The following is a 20,677-nucleotide window of genomic DNA, read 5'->3' as shown; positions in this document are numbered from 1 at the left end:
GTCTCATTATGCCAAGAGTATTATCATACAATGGCAAAGTATTTCAATGATAACATTCATTTCTCGATTTCAAAATCCCAAATTAAATATATGAGAACAAGTGATTATACTTTTATTAAGTTTGCCAGGGGAAAGTGAAATTGAGAACGCTTGCTACCAAGGCCCATAACAGAGCCAACAATCACCTCCACTTAGACATCATATACAGATCATACTCTTACATGGACCAAATCACCAAACTTCCAATTATCATCAGACTTCTCCAATGCTCCAACAGCACTTCCAACGTTCTCCAATATCCCACCCATTACCATCAAGTATCACCTGTACTCAACAGTGAATTTATAACATTCCAGGTGAGAACAGTTGATGTCGTACTGAAGGTCACATGACACGGTCACATTACACGGTCACATTACACGGTCACATGCAATAAGACGTCATAGCGCGTGTTAACACTTACTGGGGTCGTCATGTTTCCATGACTATGAAAACCACAAGAAAAGTCTGTATCTGCCCGTAAGAACTGTTTTGGCCAATGACATTATACATATATTATATAATAACTGAGTAATGTCCCTGCTGTACGGTCGCTATTGTACTGTCGTGTACTGTTACACAACATACACAATATTCTATATCTGTCCATGCACTGTTCATCCGTAGCGAACTTACTGAGATGATCTTATTTACTGGATTTCCTTTAAACACGCGAGAGTCGCCTCCACGACCCGAGCCCCCAACCTCACTCCCTTCACAACTCGGTCCCCCAACCCCTTCATAGCCCGAGGGTCGCCCTTCACGGCCCGAGCCCTGAAACTCCCTCCCTCCCTCCACGACTTGAACCCTTCCTCTCCATTGCCCAAGGGGCGCCCTCCACGGCCCGAGTCCCAACCTAACTCCCTCCACGACTCGAACCCTTCCCCTCCACGGCCCGAGTCCCAACTTAACTCCCTCCACGACTCGAGCCCTTCCCCTTCATGGCCCGAGGGTCGCCCACCAAAGACAAGGTTTCTACAAATTAGTGCTTGCGTCTCTACTGTGTATAAGAAATCCGTCGCCGGCTGTCTGTACCACAAGGTTATTACGTAACAGGTGCCAGCCAGCACCCCCCTCCCCTCTCCCCTCACCCATCCAGGTACACAGAAAGGCATAAGAAATCCTTGACTTTTGGCAAATAGACCCAGTAATGAATTGAGAAAAAAACGGTCTCATGGTAGATTAGGAAGGTCGAAAAAACACAGATGAATTCCAACAGTACAGACAATTAATGACTGTGGAAAATGCGTGTGAATGGCATCGTCAGTGTGCGACACCTCTCGGCAACTTAAATCAGTCCACCTAAGTATTTTTTTTTACAAATGTCTCAGATTTTTTTTCGGACGAAAACTCGCATCAAAGACTATATCTGCCTACAGGTACGGCCGTAACCTGGCCTGCCCGTTTTGTTGCACGATATTTAGAGAACTAGCAATTACATCCTCACCTGTCCGGCAGGTGTCGCGGAGTAATCTATATGAAGAAGATAGTACATGTCTATATAACAAAAAGTTATGTTGATGATGAATCTTCTGATTACTACATAGATTGTATGGCTGGCTCCTGATAACGTGTAACGAAAACGAGGCATGCGAGCTGGTGCAGATTCGTCCGAGAGTCAAGTAAACGATCATTTTTTCCTGACGAATCCGCGATAGATATGAACTGTGTAGTAAAGATTCAGTGAACATCCAATAACGACGTAAGGCCCTGTCAAATATAAATACAGTGTGTGAACAAAAAGTTAGTGTTGATGATGAATCTTCTGAATACTACATAGATTGTATGGCTGGCTCCTGATAACGTGTAACGAAAACGAGGCATGCGAGCTGGTGCAGATTCGTCCAAGAGTCAAGTAAACGATCATTTTTTCCTGACGAATCCGCGATAGATATGAACTGTGTAGTAAAGATTCAGTGAACATCCAATAACGACGTAGGGCCCTGTCAAATATAAATACAGTGTGTGAACCTATATATGTTAATAAGTTCATAATGTCGATATGCGGTTCTTACGATACAAAATGGTAATGTGTGGGTATTACAATACACAACGGTAATGTGTGGGTATTACAATACACAACGGTAATGTGTGGGTATTACAATATACAACGGTAATGTGTGGGTAATACAATATACAATTATGGCCCTCTGTGGAGGGATATATCCAGAATTATGTCCCTGGGAAGGGTTATTTTCCCGAGGGCGTAGCCCGAGGGAAAATAACTCTTCCCAGGGACATAATTCTGGATATATCCCGACACAGAGGGTCATAATAGTTTTATTATACCGAAAAAAACACAATAAAAAAGATTCTGGGCTGCTGTTGAAAAGATCGATCTCACGATCTGTTTCGATACAATATGCTTGTAAAGCTTGAAGAGCATATTTTGTGGCCTTTTTGGTGTTTAAAGCATCCTTGCTGTCCAATATCGCTGTTATTTCTACTTCTGTTGATCGGCCAAATCGTGATGACACTACCGTTTCAAAAGCCTGTGTTGTTGTTTGTGTTTTTGGAACCAGACGACAACAAACGCAAAAGAGTTCAACTGCCCGACTTCCGATGCAGGCGCGTTCGATGACGATGGGTTATTCACCGGGCGGAGAGGTTATACACCGGGGTATAATACTCTGCTGCCATGGTTACATGGTTATTCGACGGGTTATACCCCGGCGACGGCATTTGACGGGGGATATTCGATTTATAAAATGTCAGGTGATATGTTTTCGTCCAATGAAAAGAATTCTAACAAAAGTGAGGTATAATAATACACAACGGTGATGTGTGGGTATTACAATACACAACGGTAATGTGTGGGTATTACAATATACAACGGTAATGTGTGGGTATTACAATATACAACGGTAATGTGTGGGTATTACAATATACAACGGTAATGTGTGGGTATTACAATACACAACGGTGATGTGTGGGTATTACAAAACACAACGGTAATGTGTGGGTATTACAATACACAACGGTAATGTGTGGGTATTACAATACACAACGGTGATGTGTGGGTATTACAAAACACAACGGTAATGTGTGGGTATTACAATATACAACGGTAATGTGTGGGTATTACAATATACAACGGTAATGTGTGGGTATTACAATATACAATGTTACAGTGATGTGTTGGTGTTACTTTAAACAACGGTACAGTGATGTGTTGGTGTTACTATAAACAACGGTACAGTGATGTGTTGGTGTTACTATAAGCAACGGTACAGTGATGTGTTAGTGTTACTATACACAACGGTACAGTGATGTGTTGGTGTTACTATACACAACGGTACAGTAATGTGTTGGTGTTACTATACACAACGGTACAGTGATGTGTTGGTGTTACTATACACAACGGTACAGTGGTGTGTTGGTGTTACTATACACAAAGGTACAGTGATGTGTTGGTGTTACTATACACAACGGTACAGTGATGTGTTGGTGTTACTATAAACAACGGTATAGTAATGTGTTGGTGTTACTATAAACAACGGTACAGTGATGTGTTGGTGTTACTATACACAATGTTACAGTGATGTGTTGGTGTTACTATACACAACGGTACAGTGATGTGTTGGTGTTACTATACACAAAGGTACAGTAATGTGTTGGTGTTACTATACACAACAGTACAGTGGTGTGTTGGTGTTAGTATAAACAATGGTACAGTGATGTGTTGGTGTTACTATACACAACAGTACAGTGGTGTGTTGGTGTTAGTATAAACAATGGTACAGTAATGTGTTGGTGTTACTATACACAACAGTACAGTAATGTGTTGGTGTTAGTATAAACAACGGTACAGTGATGTGTTGGTGTTAGTATAAACAATGATACAGTAATGCACGGTTCTTACCATACACAACGGTAATGTATTGTTTTTTGGTACAAAATGTACACATTTTTCGAGTCCGAAAATACGTATATATATGTCATTTATCTGACTGAGTATTGTTACCCAGTCATGTGCTTTCCGAAAACATGAAAAGTTAACGAGAATGTCACAGTTTCAATTAGCCCTCTCTTTTGAAAATTGAAATGAGACCATTTTGATGTCTATGCTATGTCTGGCACTAAGTTTCACATTAAAGTGTTTGAATTCATCTGAACAATTCTTGACAAATCTTCGATCCTGACAGGAATTGTAGTATTAAACTGAAATTTCTCATATAGGCACAAAACCGGCGTTTGATAAAGCATGAAAAGTATGTCCGAATTCCACAATACCATATCGGACCGGACATCAACACTCGCAACGGATCGGGATGCTGACCACTTAACCTGTTAAATGGCCAAGAGTCAGTGGGTCAGTCCGTGTTAGTTTGGCAAGAACACGTCGACTTCCTACAGGGACTTGTCTGTGTGTCGACAGTGGACTCTAATCAAGGCAGACTCGACATTACACTGGCGGTAATGTACGGAATATCAGCCCACAAAAACATCGACACGTACACTGGGCCACTGACTGTCACCTGTAATTTTGTTGTTTGTAGCACAAAGACATTCATACAATATGTACCTAGTAAGTTAAGGAAGAATCATGTCGAACGCGTCACCTGTAAATAGGAAATGATCAAACCTTTGTAATACCTCAAAGAGCACGATGCAATCGTCAATAATGGCGACGACTATGTGGACGTCAGTATTCTACTCAACGATACAATTGAAAAAATGTTGTTGGAACTTTATTTACAGAAGAAAGAACACCACTCCTCCAACATCAGACACATTGTTCGCAGTGTAATAGAGGACAGAACGGTCAAACAAGGGAGACAACTCTGTGAAGATCTCAAAAGACTCCAAACATGACGTCATTACGAACGTTTAATCGTCTTCCTGACTTAGTTAAGACACATTCTTTGGCGAGATACAAATTATACCGTAGATTACAGCCGCGTCTTGCTTACTTTATGGGAAATCTTTGAACACGATATGTAAAAGACCATTACGTTAGCAGGTAGTACAGTCGTCAGCCATTGTCTGTGTGGTGCCTGGACTGAAATACTCCCAGCTAGTACGGTGCTGGAGAATTGTTTTGTGAAGTTTGATTTCTATGTACCAGTTAGCAGGAATTAATCCTTTGTCTTTAATATACTTATACTCATCTAGACAGCCAGTAGTTGTATACGTAATGATATCAATCCAAACTACATCAAACGCTCACTGTGTTCGGTAAACAATACAATTTACCATGTTATTCTAGAGCGAACGAAATGACCTGGACAGTAGTATAGACCCGTGGGACTTCTAAACCAATATTGGCCAAACTGATAGAGGTAAGGTTTGGGATTAACCAGGATTTCACCATAAAATGGGTTAATATACAACTATATCAGTATCGATATCGGCCAATGGGGTATTCGGCACTTCAGATATTATAGGTATCAGTCACTTGGGTATTCGGTACTTCAGATATAATCGGCATCAGTTACCGGGGTATTTGACGCCTAAAATATGCATATGTAATCGGCATCAGTTACCGGGGTATTCGACGGCTAAGATATACATATATAATCGGCATCAGTTACCGGGGTATTCGACGGCTAAGATATACATATATAATCGGCATCAGTTACCGGGGTATTCGACGGCTAAGATATACATATATAATCGGCATCAGTTACCGGGGTATTCGACGGCTAAGATATACATGTGTAATCGGTATCAGTTACCGGGGTATTCGACGGCTAAGATATACATATATAATCGGCATCAGTTACCGGGGTATTCGACAGCTAAGATATACATGTGTAATCGGCATCAGTCACCGGGGTATTCGACGCCTAAAATATCATTCGTATCATACAATACTTTTTTACCTAACTTTAGGCAGACAGTTTTCGATAGATTCTAATCGATAAATATAGAGGAACACGTCCATATCAAAAATACACTATGTAACAACCTTATTTTAATAATGACATATTAATATTTGAGATTAAATTAGTATAGGTTAATTTTCAAATTCAGACGGCAAGGAACTTTCAATTCGATTACGACATGTAAATACAAAGTTTGTGTGAGATTGACGTGCTAAATATAGTTAGTAAAAATCAAACTAAAGTAGTGCCTTTTGTATGACGTTATCAAAATATGTTTTATTAGTCACGGTTTACAGCGTTGTTACTCGTATTAAACTAAGGGTACATGTATATATGACATAAACTGTTTTTCTGTCGATTGTAACTACAGGTTTATAGTAAAGTATATGGCGACTTAATGATAACAGCTGTATACATTAGAGTTGTATAATATTACTACACACGCGTTATCGCGGTGCAACAAAAGAATCAAAAGAAACCGAATTTGCTTCTAATCCTTATTTTTGTTAACGCATCTCCCACAAATAGGTACAAACAAGTGCAGTGGTTGGCAGTGTTCTGGTCTTACATAAACAGAAATAAAAGCACCAAAGCAACTTTGATGAGAAAGCTGCAAGTTATCTAATCACTCAATACATTTACAAATCAGAAGTTCTGAGGATCAGGGGGAGCCACGCCATTACCGCGGTCCCGTAGTCCAAGGTCAACGTCTGTAGTTAGTAACCATGAACCTACGAACTGTACCAACGAGACAAGGACCCCACACCTGGCGATAGAACAGTTGTAGTGTGTATGTTTTTTAAGTTTGATTGATACGTGCTGACCACGTGTTTTGACCATGTTGTCACGGTGTGTGGTAGGTAGCGTCCAGTAACGCACGCGCATCCATATCTAAATACATCAATTAAGATTCTTATCTTTATTTTCCAAATAGATACGCAACATAAATACCCGATAACGGCCTCACGCGTTAGTGAGGCGAACACATGTATCTTGTCTGGCAGGTTTTCCCACTGTTTTGATGTAAGGATTTTAATTACATACATCGATCGAATGTTTTTACTTTCATCTTTTGATGTCCCCCCCCCCCCCCCCCCCCCCCCTCTCCGCCCCCCGAAAATAAATAATAAAAAAATTAATGTCTCTCAGAAGACATTTGTTGAAATTTCTTCGAAATCAAACCTAACTGTCAAACATCTTACCGATTTCGGATCTAACGTCTGCAGGAGCATGTTTTATTTCACGCTCATGTTGATGGCCTGTCCTTGAAGTGATTTCTACGTCACAAGGATCGTTTCCAATTGCACACAACTTCCGGTCTGTAAGTTTCCGCGGACATATGGTCCACTACCGCGGACATAAAGGTCAGTTTCGTAGTTTGGCCTTAGTCCAGAGGACGGACTGATTTAGTGGTTCCAGCTTATCACCACTACATACGGCAGTCGTATATTAATAACATGCCTACTTAGTGCCTAACATATTTATTCAGGTGGAATCGCTTATTTTTCAAGTTCATATCTCAATTTTCAAAGAGCAAAATAAATTTGACCTCGGGGATGCGAGAACAGTCATCAATTTCCCCATAAACGTCAGGCATGTGTACGTATAGAAGTATACAATCAACTGTGGAACTCCGAGAGGATTAGTGTATATACCACACAAAAAGAAAAAGGCCCCATTAATTAGTTAACAGTTAAATTAATTTATAAACAAATAACTATGAAGAATGCAACACAACAATTAGACTGTCAACAAATTGCCATGTACCGTATGTACGTACACTTCTTACTGGACACCTGTCATTCTCTGTTAAAAGTCATGCCAAGGCGCTGCCACACCTACACCGGTCACACGTTTTTGTGAGACATTAAGCGTCATTCTGCGACATTTACACTTACTTGACACAGCGTCATTTTAAACTATTTACAACTGTCTGGCATTTATATTTTGACCAAAAGACGGAAATAAACTCATCTAGGAGCATTCTCGGAGCCTTGTTATTTGTTACAAAATGTACCAATGCACGAACGTAAACTATCGCTTAACGCTAAAAGGCAAATAGGTTGCAACCATTGCAATGAGAATGCCTTTCATGCTGAATGCAAAGACGACAGTACATCGGCCAGGATCTAACATGACGTTCAGTTTAAGGTTGTCGTATCTCAGGTTAACCTTGATTTAGTATCAAAGAATGAACAAGTGTGCAGTTGGTTTATACAACTGGTAACCATCAGGATGATACACGAGTACAACGATATTGTCCGCTTTCATGTGTAACCGGCACTTCATTATCTGTGATTTGCACCAGTATTAAGACGAGAATTATCCGAACAAGTGCACCTTAATGTTTCCTGGTAGCGTCGTAAAGCAAGTGCGTCGGTAATAGCGTCAATCACGTGAAGCTGCTAGGTCATGTACAGCGGGACTAGTGTGCTTCAAGGACATTCCAAGGAGAAGTAATAAAATCATACATATATATGTATACGGACAAAGTCTGTTTTCATTAATTAATCAGTTTCATGATATAGATCCACATCAATAATTACCACATAAGAAAAAACGCCAATTTAAATGAGAATCGCCTTTCTTAGATTTTTTTTGGAATGAGAAGTAGGGGACATGAATAATAAAAATCTTCTTTATCATCGCACAATCTCGAAAATATGAGTCCAAAATTGATGACGTTATCAAATGGCGACGTGGTTACGCTACATAAAATGATGACGTCACGCTATTGTGAGTGGAGTCATACCACATCCCATCCCTAGCAAACGTAGGATGTGTTGTATGTGAGAACCGAAGTAGTTTAAAACAGGCGTTCGTGTTCCTACTGAAGACCGCACTATGTCAAAAATGTCAATAAACAACATCACAGTAACTGATGTGTTTTACGTCGATAAGGTCACGACTACTGATACATGTAGGACTCATGACGTTACAGTAACTGATTAATTTCATTAAAGTCACAGTTACTTATGAGCCTGACGTCGATAACGTCACAGTTACTGATGAGTCTGACAACGATAACGTCACAGTTACTTATGAGCCTGACGTCGATAACGTCACAGTTACTTATGAGTCTGACGTCGATAACGTCAGTTACTTATGAGTCTGACGTCGATAACGTCATGGTAAGTGATGAGTCTGACGTCGATAACGTCACAGTAAGTGATCAGTCTGACGCCGATAACGTCACAGTTACTGATGAGTCTGACGTCGATAACGCCAGTTACTTATGAGTCTGACGTCGATAACGTCACAGTAAGTGATGAGTCTGACGTCGATAACGTCAGTTACTGATGAGTCTGACGACGATAACGTCAAAGTAAGTGATGAGTCTGACGTCGATAACGTCACAGTAAGAGATGAGTCTGACGTCGATAACGTCAGTTACTGATGAGTCTGACGACGATAACGTCAAAGTAAGTGATGAGTCTGACGTCGATAACGTCACAGTTACTGATGAGTCTGACGTCGATAACGTCACAGTTACTGATGAGCCTGACGTAGGTAACGTCACGGTAAGTGATGAGTCTGACGTCGATAACGTCACAGTTACTGATGAGTGTGACGACGATAACGTCACAGTTACTGATGAGTGTGACGTCGATAACGTCACAGTTACTAATGAGTGTGACGTCGATAACGTCACAGTTACTGATGAGTCTGACGTCGATGACATCACAGTTACTGATGAGTCTGCAATCGATAACATCACAGTTACTGATGAGTGTGACGTCGATAACGTCACAGTTACTGATGAGTCTGCAATCGATGACATCACAGTTACTGATGAGCCTGCAGTCGATAACATCACAGTTACTGATGAGCTTGCAGTCGATAACAAATGCGATACAAGGACGCCATATAGCGAGTGTGAGTCACGCTATCCGCGCAATCACTTAGTATATATAGACCGCCGGGGTTATTACACGCGGATGAAAGAGTGCATATAATATTTATTAATATCAGTCCGACGTGGTAGGATTTGGGAAAATTAATCGCATAAATGTTCTTCTTTATGTTCATTGCTGGGTCAATGCTTGGGTTAGATTGTAAATATTATTCCTGATGTTCAGAGAAAGTTTAGTTTATGGTGTCGAATGTTTTTGTAAATGAGTTCATAGAAAAGTAACATATCGTAAAGAGCGGTAATGTGCGCGCACCTGTTCCCCATACACACGGCAGACGGGCGGATAGCGTAAAACAACGTGGCAATGTTTACATTAATTGAAATGGGAAAATGAAAAATGATCAATTACAGGGATGTTTTTCATTAGCGCTGTAATTACAGGGATCCTTTCAAGTTGTACCGTTATTTAAGCCCGGTATTCATGTATTCTCCGATTCTGCAGTTGGAGATAAACTGCAACTGGAAAGGTAAAACGAATTCTTCAATCAATATGTAAAGAGCGCCACCTGTTGCGACAGGGAAGACAATTCAGCGAACATTCGTTCATCGCATACCTCCGTGAATTTGGACCGATTAGACACTTAGGAGCCCTTTGTACAAATATTCTTTTCCAGGGGAAATAAACTAATCACTAATGCTCAACTATGTTTGGTTTCTACTTTGCCACGCTGGAACCCTCCAGCTGTTGTCACCAATATGATGCGCATCCATGAAGCTGGAATGTCTGTATGACCAAACCATCCTCCAGCACATTTAACCATTAAGAATTTTAAATTTTAAATGGTTCACGCTATTCATTGACATGCATAATTGGTTCATTATTCAATTCCCGACAGACACGTTTGACTCAATGGTCAACCTTCAAACAGATAAGTTTGGCTCACTTTTCAATATCAGGACAAACGGGTTTGACTCACTGATTGGCTCACTGATTTGGTCACTGTTCATTCTCCGATCAGACAGGACTGACTCATTGTTCAATATCCGGACAGACGGGTTTGGCTCACTGATTGGCTCACAGATTGGCTCACTTCGATCAGACAGGATTGACTCACTGTTAAATATCCGGACAGACGGGTTTGGCTCACTTATTGGCTCACAGATTGGCTCACTTCGATCAGACAGGATTGACTTACTGTTCAATCTCCAGGCAAAAATGATCGATCCATTGATCATTATCCGGACAGACGCGATTGGCTCTCTGTTCAGTCTCTGGAGAGACGAGAAAGATTGGCTCACAGATTGGCTCACAGATTGGCTCACAGATTGGCTCTCTGTTCAGTCTTTGGAGAGACGAGAAAGACTGACTCACATATTGGCTCACTGCTCAATCTCTGGACATACATGATCGACTTACTGTTCAATCTCCGAACAGATAAGATTGGCTCACTGTTCAATGAGGCAAGTGCTTTTATTTGTTGGATGTGTGATTTTTTTATCCTCCTCCTTTCAGTAACGAGTTACAGGTACTTGTAAATCTCAAGCAATGACACGTGTTATGGGAAACATATACTGCACTACGTAATATACCACTAGATCAAACACGTGTTTTGTCTGTGTTGACTTAGTTAAACAAAAGTCGACGAGAGGTTCTACCGATAGATGATAAGACTACTGAGAGGTTCCGAAAGGGTCTACCGATAGAAGACATAACATACGAGAGGTTCCGGTAGTGTCTCGTGACAGACGACCGAGTTAATAGATATTGCGCGTTCTGTAATCTGATTCCCATCACAATCTGATGACGTGTCTGTGATGACACGCTCTCGTCCTCGCTGAACAGCAAATCGCGATACCCAGTTACCAAATAAATAAACACAGTCTAATAATATTCCGAGCTATTTCAGGTATTGGCAACTGTTTGGGGCAGTAGGCTGATAGATATCCCACGGAACTTAAATAGGGCAATGGATCTCTGACGGATCATATAGTATATCTTGGTAAGCATCAATCACTGTTAACAGATATATATTTCGATATTTTTTAAATAAAACCCCAGTGTTGATAGGTGATACGCCGACACGCCATAACGCTTCTAGAAATGAGTCACATGTCCATGTTTACTGTTTCTATGGATACTAAAATGGCCTCTACGTGAAGAACATACCCCAAACTAAATGGTGAATGTTTTGATTTGCACTGACGCTTATTCTATAAACTTTACGCGGTATCTAGAATGACATGATCACGTTAGTATATTGTTTATTTCCGGTTGTTAGAAAGCATATGTTTTTATGTGAAATAAATACAATTACACCCCAGATATGCATGTTGCTTGGCATTAGTTTTATGAAGTTTTGATATCCACGCAATTTTAAAACAGAAGTAATACCGATTAGTTGTAATGGACTCCCTGGCATTCCTCTGTGGTTGAAGCCTTGATGCAGAGCTACTGATTGGGTCTCTAACATCAGGACAGAATGTCGAGTATGGTGGTAGACCCTACTCAATACCCGTCCATTTAAACTCGAGTTCGTAGTGAGATACGGAGTACGCACACATTTATCATCAAGATTCGTAGTGAGCTAGGGGAAACGCACTGTCGAATGTTGAGGTTCGTAGTGAACTAGGGGAAACGCACTGTCGAATGTTGAGGTTCGTAGTGAACTAGGGGAAACGCACTGTCGAATGTTGATGTTCGTAGTGAACTAGGGGAAACGCACTGTCGAATGTTGATGTTCGTAGTGAACTAGGGGAAACGCACTGTCGAATGTTGAGGTTCGTAGTGAGCTAGGGGAAACGCACTGTGGAATGTTGAGGTTCGTAGTGAACTAGGGGAAACGCACTGTCGAATGTTGAGGTTCGTAGTGAACTAGGGGAAACGCACTGTCGAATGTTGAGGTTCGTAGTGAACTAGGGGAAACGCACTGTCGAATGTTGAGGTTCGTAGTGAACTAAGGGAAACGCACTGTCGAATGTTGAGGTTCGTAGTGAACTAGGGGAAACGCACTGTCGAATGTTGAGGTTCGTAGTGAGCTAGGGGAAACGCACTGTCGAATGTTGAGGTTCGTAGTTGGCTAGGCAATACTCAGTGTCGCATTTAAACATGTGGATCATAGCAAGCCAGGTAAAATGTTAGCTCGGGGATAGCATTCTAATCGACAACATTCGATTCGTTCAACGTTATCAGATGATAAGGAACGCTTGACAGCCTATGAGGACAGAGACTGTTGCACTCCTCTTGGTTAGTATTAAAAGAAAAAAATATTAGACCCTACTCATACTATATCAAAAAGGTGTGACACTTGTAGATCTATGATGCATCGACTGTGGAACGGAAGTAGACTTGATTAGTCAACAATTAGTATTGTTTATACATAACCCCCGCATACCACTCTAAAATATATAGCCTACTTCCGTTCCACAGTCGATACATCGTCGGCTATCAGGATCGCTTTTGATCCATCTTCTCATCTTTAAATCATTGTCATACGACAAAAGAATAGCATGCATTGATATTTAAGGATTCTAAACCAAGGTACGTTACTGAAGTTTACGTCCATTTGATATTTTAATCGGATTGAACTTAAATTCAAAGTGAATTGAAGCTCACCTCCAACTTCCGGTTTTTCGTGTGTTACACCTTTTTGATATAGAAGGAGTAGAGATAATATTTATTTTTTTATTAATACTAACCAGAAGCAGACACCTGTGTTTACACGTAATAGCCCTGTTGTGACGAAAATTTTACAAAATGACAATGTAGAATTTAGTGTACTGACAGAACGTATCCCGTACTATATGTGACATTTTGGGTTTCATAATATGTTGACTTAAAATGACACTGACTGTCGACTGATCACTTAACACACATAACCACACAGCGCATCTTTCCGAGACTTACACCAGATAACGCGTTAGTTGTGTAAATCTCGCGGGAATCTAGTGCTAATACAGACAATCTTAGAAACGAAAGTGACGACGCATCTGTTTCGACCATCCATTTTACAGGAGGGCATTATCAACGTTTTCTACAACCGACAAGATGCGCAATGGCGGACTGATGGACCACGTGACGGATACACATAATGTGCGGCTCGTCAGATTTAATGTACATGCTATGGACATGTTTCCAGTCAAAATTTCAAGATACGCACTTTTTGTACATAATATTATGCCAAGATTTATCAAACGATATCTTTATCAGGTATATAAACAGACTCAGGCAACCGAATGTTATCGCTTTTTATGTGACGTCGGATAACCTGCTTCGTCATTTCCCGGTTTGTGATATTGATGTGTAGACTATTTGATTTCAATTAAATTGTGTTAATTAGAATGCACAGTATATATACTGCCATGCACACCCATATGTATACAGTATACACACCAGCTCAGAGATGGCTACAATAAACTTAACCCACCTTCGTATCATCATTTTCACACAAAGAACACGATTTTTACTGACGGGCTATGATTAGCGCCCCCACTACATGTTTTCGGCATGTCAAAAGCGCTACAACCAGTGGTGTACACGATTACAATACGATCGCATTCGAGTCAAGTGGAAGTTACATGCCAACTCCAAACAAACAGCAAAGATATCGGACCAGAGCCGTATTATATTACCATACAGTATTTTGATAAGGTGAAGTACGTCTAGGACCAAAATAGCGTCAAAAATTTTGTTTAAATATAAATCGTTTTGATTCCGTAATATTTCGCATATTTTGAGCAAGCTTCATGTAAAAACACTATATATGCAAGGAAAATAAACGATAATTTGAAACAAGTTATTGGGACGATATCACATACAAAGGCTGTATAATTGTAAAGATACACATTTGATTGATGAAAGAGAACACGTTATAACGATAAACATTTGATTGATAAACGGGGACAAATTATAAAGATAAACATTTGATTGATAAACGGGGACACATTATAAAGATAAACATTTGATTGATAAACGGGGACACACTATAACGATAAACATTTGATTGATAAACGGGGACACGTTATAAAGATAAACATTTTATTGATAAACGGGGACACGTTATAAAGATAAACATTTGATTGATAAACGGGGACACGTTATACTGATAAACATTTGATTGATAAACGGGGAAACGTTATACTGATAAACATTTGATTGATAAACGGGGACACGTTATAAAGATAAACATTTGATTGATAAAAGGAGACACTTTGTACGTCAGAACAGACTACAACTGGTTACCGAATGTAATATTTCGGTGTGATATGTAGTTGTAATATGTAGGTGTAGTATGAATGTGTAATATACAGATGTAATATGTATTGTTATATGTAGGTGTAATATGTAGGTTTAATATGTCGGTGTAATATGCAGTTGTTATGTGTAAGTGTAATATTTCAGTGTAACATGTCTGTGTGATATGTAGGTATAATATGTAGGTATAATATGTAGGTATAATACGTAGGTGTAAGATGTCGATGTAATACGTAGGTGTAATAGGTAGGTGTAATATTTCAGTGTAATATGTCGGTGTAATAAAATGTCTAATATGTAGGTGCAGGTGTAATATTTCAGTGTAATATGTCGGTGTAATATGTCGGTGAAATATGTCGGTGTAATGTAGGTGTAATTGGTCGGTGTTATTTGTTGGTGTCATATGTAGGTGTAACATGTCGGTGTAATATGTAGGTGTAATGTGTCGGTGTTATTTGTTGGTGTCATATGTAGGTGTAACATGTCGGTGTAATATGTAGGTGTAATGTGTCGGTGTTATTTGTTGGTGTCATATGTAGGTGGTTGGGAAAACAACTACAGCTTGGGGCAGCTGCTTTGCTTTATTGCGTACGAAGGGAGTTTACTCCAATTTTAGATAGCTTATCAGAACGAGTAAAAGTGTATAGAAAATTCTTTCAGAAACCCAGTCAGGTAAAGACAATCAAAAACCATCGGATGTGACCAGGCTGTGATAGAGTTTTGGATATGTAAAGCTTTTAGACATTTCATTGGCGGGAAAAATAATGAATCCGAACAGCGCAAAAGTAAAAATAGTTGAGACAGAAAACCAAATCGCAATTGTTGATTGAATTAAAAGCAAAACTCTCCAACGTTTCAGATTTACATATGATTGAAGAATGACCTTTTACTGACTTTCAGCTTTATCGGAAAAAGCAATCTTGTTTGTAGAAAATCTTGCGCCTCAAGTCCGAGGTGATGTGGGTGCTAGTGACATGCGTGGATCTGGTGGGAGCTATGATACAGTTGTTCTGGCGTGAAACCCATGTAATAGTGCTTTAGGAGCATGGCTACTCAGAGCTACTCAGAAAAGTGATACGATATTTCAAAATAGTGGTCGTTCCAGATACGAGAAGGTTCGATATGGTTTTTCGGCATAGCCGTATAATATTCTGTTATACCCGGATATGACGCGACAGGTGGCGTTACTGGTCAAGATGTACATTTGTAGTATGTGATTGGTCAATGTAGCGGAAAAAACGAAACAAAGTTAAGATTGAATGCAAGCTGAATAAGTGGATGCATCTTTTCAGATGACACACTAATAAAATTGTATTCCTGATTCAAAACCAGTATTATTATCACCAAAAATGATATACAAACTGATATAATTTTCTTATCAATTTATTTCACCTGCAGTTTTACATTAATCATAACCACCAGCATTAAAACTATGCCGTTTATCTTTTTTTTAAGATATTTCTGTTTAGTGTAATTTGTACAGTCGCCAGGGTCAGAGAACATATTGTGCTTTATTTATATAACATGCTACTTTCGTCTCGTCTTCCTATTTGCCCATGGTTGACATATAAAGTAACTGAACCTACCTGTGAATTTTGTGTGAACACAGGGATATGCTAGACAGAAGCTGAGTCGAGTAAGATCACTCACTCTGTCTAAAAACAATACTTTAAAACTTTCTTGTAAAATATTTCCTAATTATTCTTCAAAAATTGTAAAATAAATTGTAAATGAATGAGACTTCTACATTCTCTTCCTCCATTCCCACTAATCATCATACCATCTCCACTCTTCTTAAACACTCACATTTTCTCAAAATAAAATCACTTTATTTAAATTCTAATGTCATCTTGTGTAAATATTTGTGTTGTATACTGTTTTTGGGAAAGGGCTTTATATACGTAAGTTGGAAAACTTGTGCCCGATCCCTTTGTATATTTATGATACAATAAGATATGTTTAAATAAAAAAGCGAGATTTCGGTATTTGAAACTTATTATCATTGGAATTCAAACGTTAAACATATTAATTGCTACTCAAAGTAAGTAACCTTAATGAAACTACTCAATGCTGACTGATTCATCTACCTGTACAAATTTCACCAGATCAACATTGCCTATGTGTATGCGTCCGCGTCTTATTTCACGTCATGCAACCATTATAAATCCATGGAAGAAATAGAAATTAAAACAAGATCTTCAGAGGGCTTGCATCGCTCACCTGGATATTTCTGCTATAATGGCAAAATACTATAAATTTATGTTATATTTCAAATATTTTCCTACTTTTGAACCGTCTTACCTAGCAATGGTTCAAACTACAAGCGGACCAAAATCCTGTCATTCTTGAAAAAAAGATCCTGTAATTCTTGAAAAAGGGATTTTAAAGGTTTTTTTTTTTTTTTTTTTCTTGCTTTATTTCCGATTTTGGGCCTCTTTTCTTCCGCCCCGAGAGAGCAACATCCTTAGTTTTATTCAACATTAGATCTCCTTTACCCAATTATGCTCCAGGCCAAATTTCATCAAAGTCAATTCAGGCGTTCGGGACTAGTAGGGATTTAAAGGAAATGTTGACGGATGACTGACACTGAGCCATGGCATAAGCTCACCGGGCCTTCTGGCCCGGTGAACTAAAAACAAGAAACCGACAAAAAAATAATTAACACTAAGTAGAGATATCTTATTTGTTTCGCGACCTATCAACATACAAATGTAGCAGTGTTGTTTCTCATTGAGGTCTAAGGGGAATAACTCTGATATATTCATCTAAGGTTGGCGGCCGGGAAGTGTCCAGGGATTTTTCTATATAAAACCAAATAGGAAATAACTAAATATAAACTATAAAATTTCGGTATCCTACCTTCTGAGGAATTCCTTGTTTTCCGTATGCCTCATGAGCCCTGTTCTCATCATGATGCTCTGGAAACATGGTCGGTCTATCGCCCATAACTTACAGGCGGTGATTGCTAAACAACAAAACAAATTACATTTATCACATTTATGATTATCTATATTTGCATTATCCATTTAATGGTAATTACATTGTCCCCGTATACACATGTTCATGCATATTGGTTGATTTAAAACTGCAACGTGTCCTTTTGTATAATATATATGATTGCTAACTGATAAAAGGGAGATAACCTCTCTTGTACTATTGGTATAGTATCCATCATATTACATGGCTGTTGGATACCACAGCGTGTTATACCTGAAATCGTTTATGTGGAAAGGGTGCTGCAAAATTTGAGATTTTCTGATGCATTTTCTGATCAAGACACATTTAAAATCCACTTTGGACCATGTGTCAAAATTGCAATATTTAGTTGTTTTTTCTCCTATCTAAAGTTCCTCTTCTGAATGGGCCCGTCACCAAGGTCGCCAAAAACAACAGAAAGCCGCAATATTATTATCATTATACACCTAGGCAACAAACTTGATCGAAACAACATCAAAGACCAATCAAAGCCAGCAAACAGCAGACATTTTGTTTAAACATAACACTGAGGTCCACATTGTTTCTAGTGTAATACTTTACCTGCCTACATATTATCATCAAATTCGGACTACCATGTTATATTTAGATTTTGACCATTCACAAAAAAACCATGGTGACAAACATTTTGTTAACAATGTCAAAGTTTCTAAGCACAACCTCCTATACGAATACTTCCAATCAACAGAATAAAAGTAAATGTTTCAGCCAATCAGAAGGCAAACAGCCCAGAGGACCTGTGTTGCTAACCCGGTTGATTTGAAAAAACGTCAAGATAATGTTCATGTTGATGTCTAACAATGTTATATATGGTTATTGGGTGGAAATCTCAACTGCTTCAAAGATATAACCCAGAAATGAAGTCCAGACCCCCGAGGGGTGTGAACAGACCACAGGGATTGCTTTCACAATATGATTGTGTTCAAAGAAACTAAGTCCCTTGGGGTGTGATAGACCTCTAGGCATATTTTACATCAGGTTTGTGTTTATCTCTTGATGCCCGTCAATGTTATGCATGGTTAGTGGGCGGGGAGCTGAACGGTTTCAAAGATAAAACAAAGAAACTAAGACCCATGGGTGGGAAATGACACCAGGGCATATTTTTACAACATGATTGTGTTTATCTCTTGATGCCCGACAGTGATATCTATTGTTATTGTGTGGGGATCTCAACAACTTCAAATATATAACCAATAAACTAAGTCTCTTGGGGTGGGGAAAGATAAATATACCTCTTTTGGCATCGACCCCATGCCCATTTGGATTCCAGTCACTTAAAGATACTGCCACTGAAGTCATAAATGCTCAATAATGCCAAACATACACCTTTTGGGCCCGCCCTTCAGGCCCCTGAGTTGTTAGCCCCATCATTTGTATAAATCTAAATCACACCCACCTAGGAATGCTAACACTGAAATATAAAAATATCATATATTGCTAAGTGCCAGAAAAGTCGTTCATTTCAATATTGCCAAAATTGACCTCTTTTGGTACCACCCCTCCGGTTCCCAGGGGTCCTGGTATACAATGTATACTGACCATTGACGCTGGCTGTACATGTACAATGTACACTGACCTTTGACGCTGGCTGTACGGGTACAATGTACACTGACCTTGGACGCTGGCCGTACAGGTACAATGTACACTGACCTTTGACGCTGGCTGTACGGGTACAATGTATACTGACCTTTGACGCTGACTACAGATACGATGTATACTGACCTTTGACGCTGGCTGTACGGGTACAATGTACACTGACCTTTGACGCTGGCTGTACGGGTACAATGTATACTGACCTTGGACGCTGGCCGTACGGGTACAATGTATACTGACCTTTGACGCTGACTACAGATACGATGTATACTGACCTTTGACGCTGGCTGTACGGGTACAATGTATACTGACCTTTGACGCTGGCTGTACGGGTACAATGTATACTGACCTTTGATGCTGGCTGTACGGGTACAATGTACACTGACCTTTGACGCTGGCTACGGGTACAATGTATACTGACCTTTGACACTGGCTGTACGGGTACAATGTGTACCGACCTTTGACGCTGGCTGTACAGGTACAATGTATACTGACCTTTGACGCTGACTACAGGTACGATGTATACTGACCTTTGACACTGGCTGTACGGGTACAATGTATACCGACCTTTGACTGATGACTGTACGGGTACAATGTATACTGACCTTTGACGCTGGCTACGGGTACAATGTGTACCGACCTTTGACGATGACTGTACGGGTACAATGTGTACTGACCTTTGACGCTGGCTGTACGGGTACAATGTATACTGACCTTTGACGCTGGCTGTACGGGTACAATGTATACTGACCTTTGACGCTGGCTGTACGGGTACAATGTATACTGACCTTTGACGCTGGCTGTACGTATACAATGTATACTGACCTTGGACGCTGGTCGTACAGGTACAATGTATACTGACCTTTGACGCTGGCTGTACGGGTACAATGTATACTGACCTTTGACGCTGGCCGTACAGGTACAATGTATACTGACCTTTGACGCTGGCTGTACGGCTACAGTGTATACTGACCTTTGACGCTGACTACAGGTACAATGTATACTGACCTTTGACGCTGGCTGTACGGGTACAATGTGCACTGACCTTTGACGATGACTGTACGGGTACAATGTACACTGACCTTTGACGATGACTGTACGGGTACAATGTACACTGAC

At 39.8% G+C, this 20,677-nt stretch overlaps 1 protein-coding gene across 8 annotated transcripts in view; it reads right to left on the bottom strand.

Moving 5' to 3' along the window:
- LOC117328060 (cGMP-dependent protein kinase 1-like) overlaps positions 1-20,677 on the bottom strand; it is a 121,616-nt gene that overhangs the window by 35,468 nt on the left and 65,471 nt on the right. For all 8 annotated transcript variants that reach the window (XR_004532793.1, XR_004532794.1, XR_004532816.1 and 5 more), the window contains exon 4: positions 17,831-17,936. Coding sequence is in view for 3 of the 8 variants with exons in the window: in XM_033885400.1 (XP_033741291.1) it covers positions 17,831-17,936 (106 nt within the window). In the remaining 5 variants the exon portion in view is untranslated. The remainder of the gene's footprint in view (positions 1-17,830; positions 17,937-20,677) is intronic.

The sequence above is a fragment of the Pecten maximus genome, chromosome 1, assembly GCF_902652985.1.
Source record: "Pecten maximus chromosome 1, xPecMax1.1, whole genome shotgun sequence".
In the NCBI taxonomy this organism is placed as follows: domain Eukaryota; kingdom Metazoa; phylum Mollusca; class Bivalvia; order Pectinida; family Pectinidae; genus Pecten; species Pecten maximus.
Note: the sequence above shows the minus strand (reverse complement) of the source record. Positions and strands in the feature narration are given on the sequence as shown.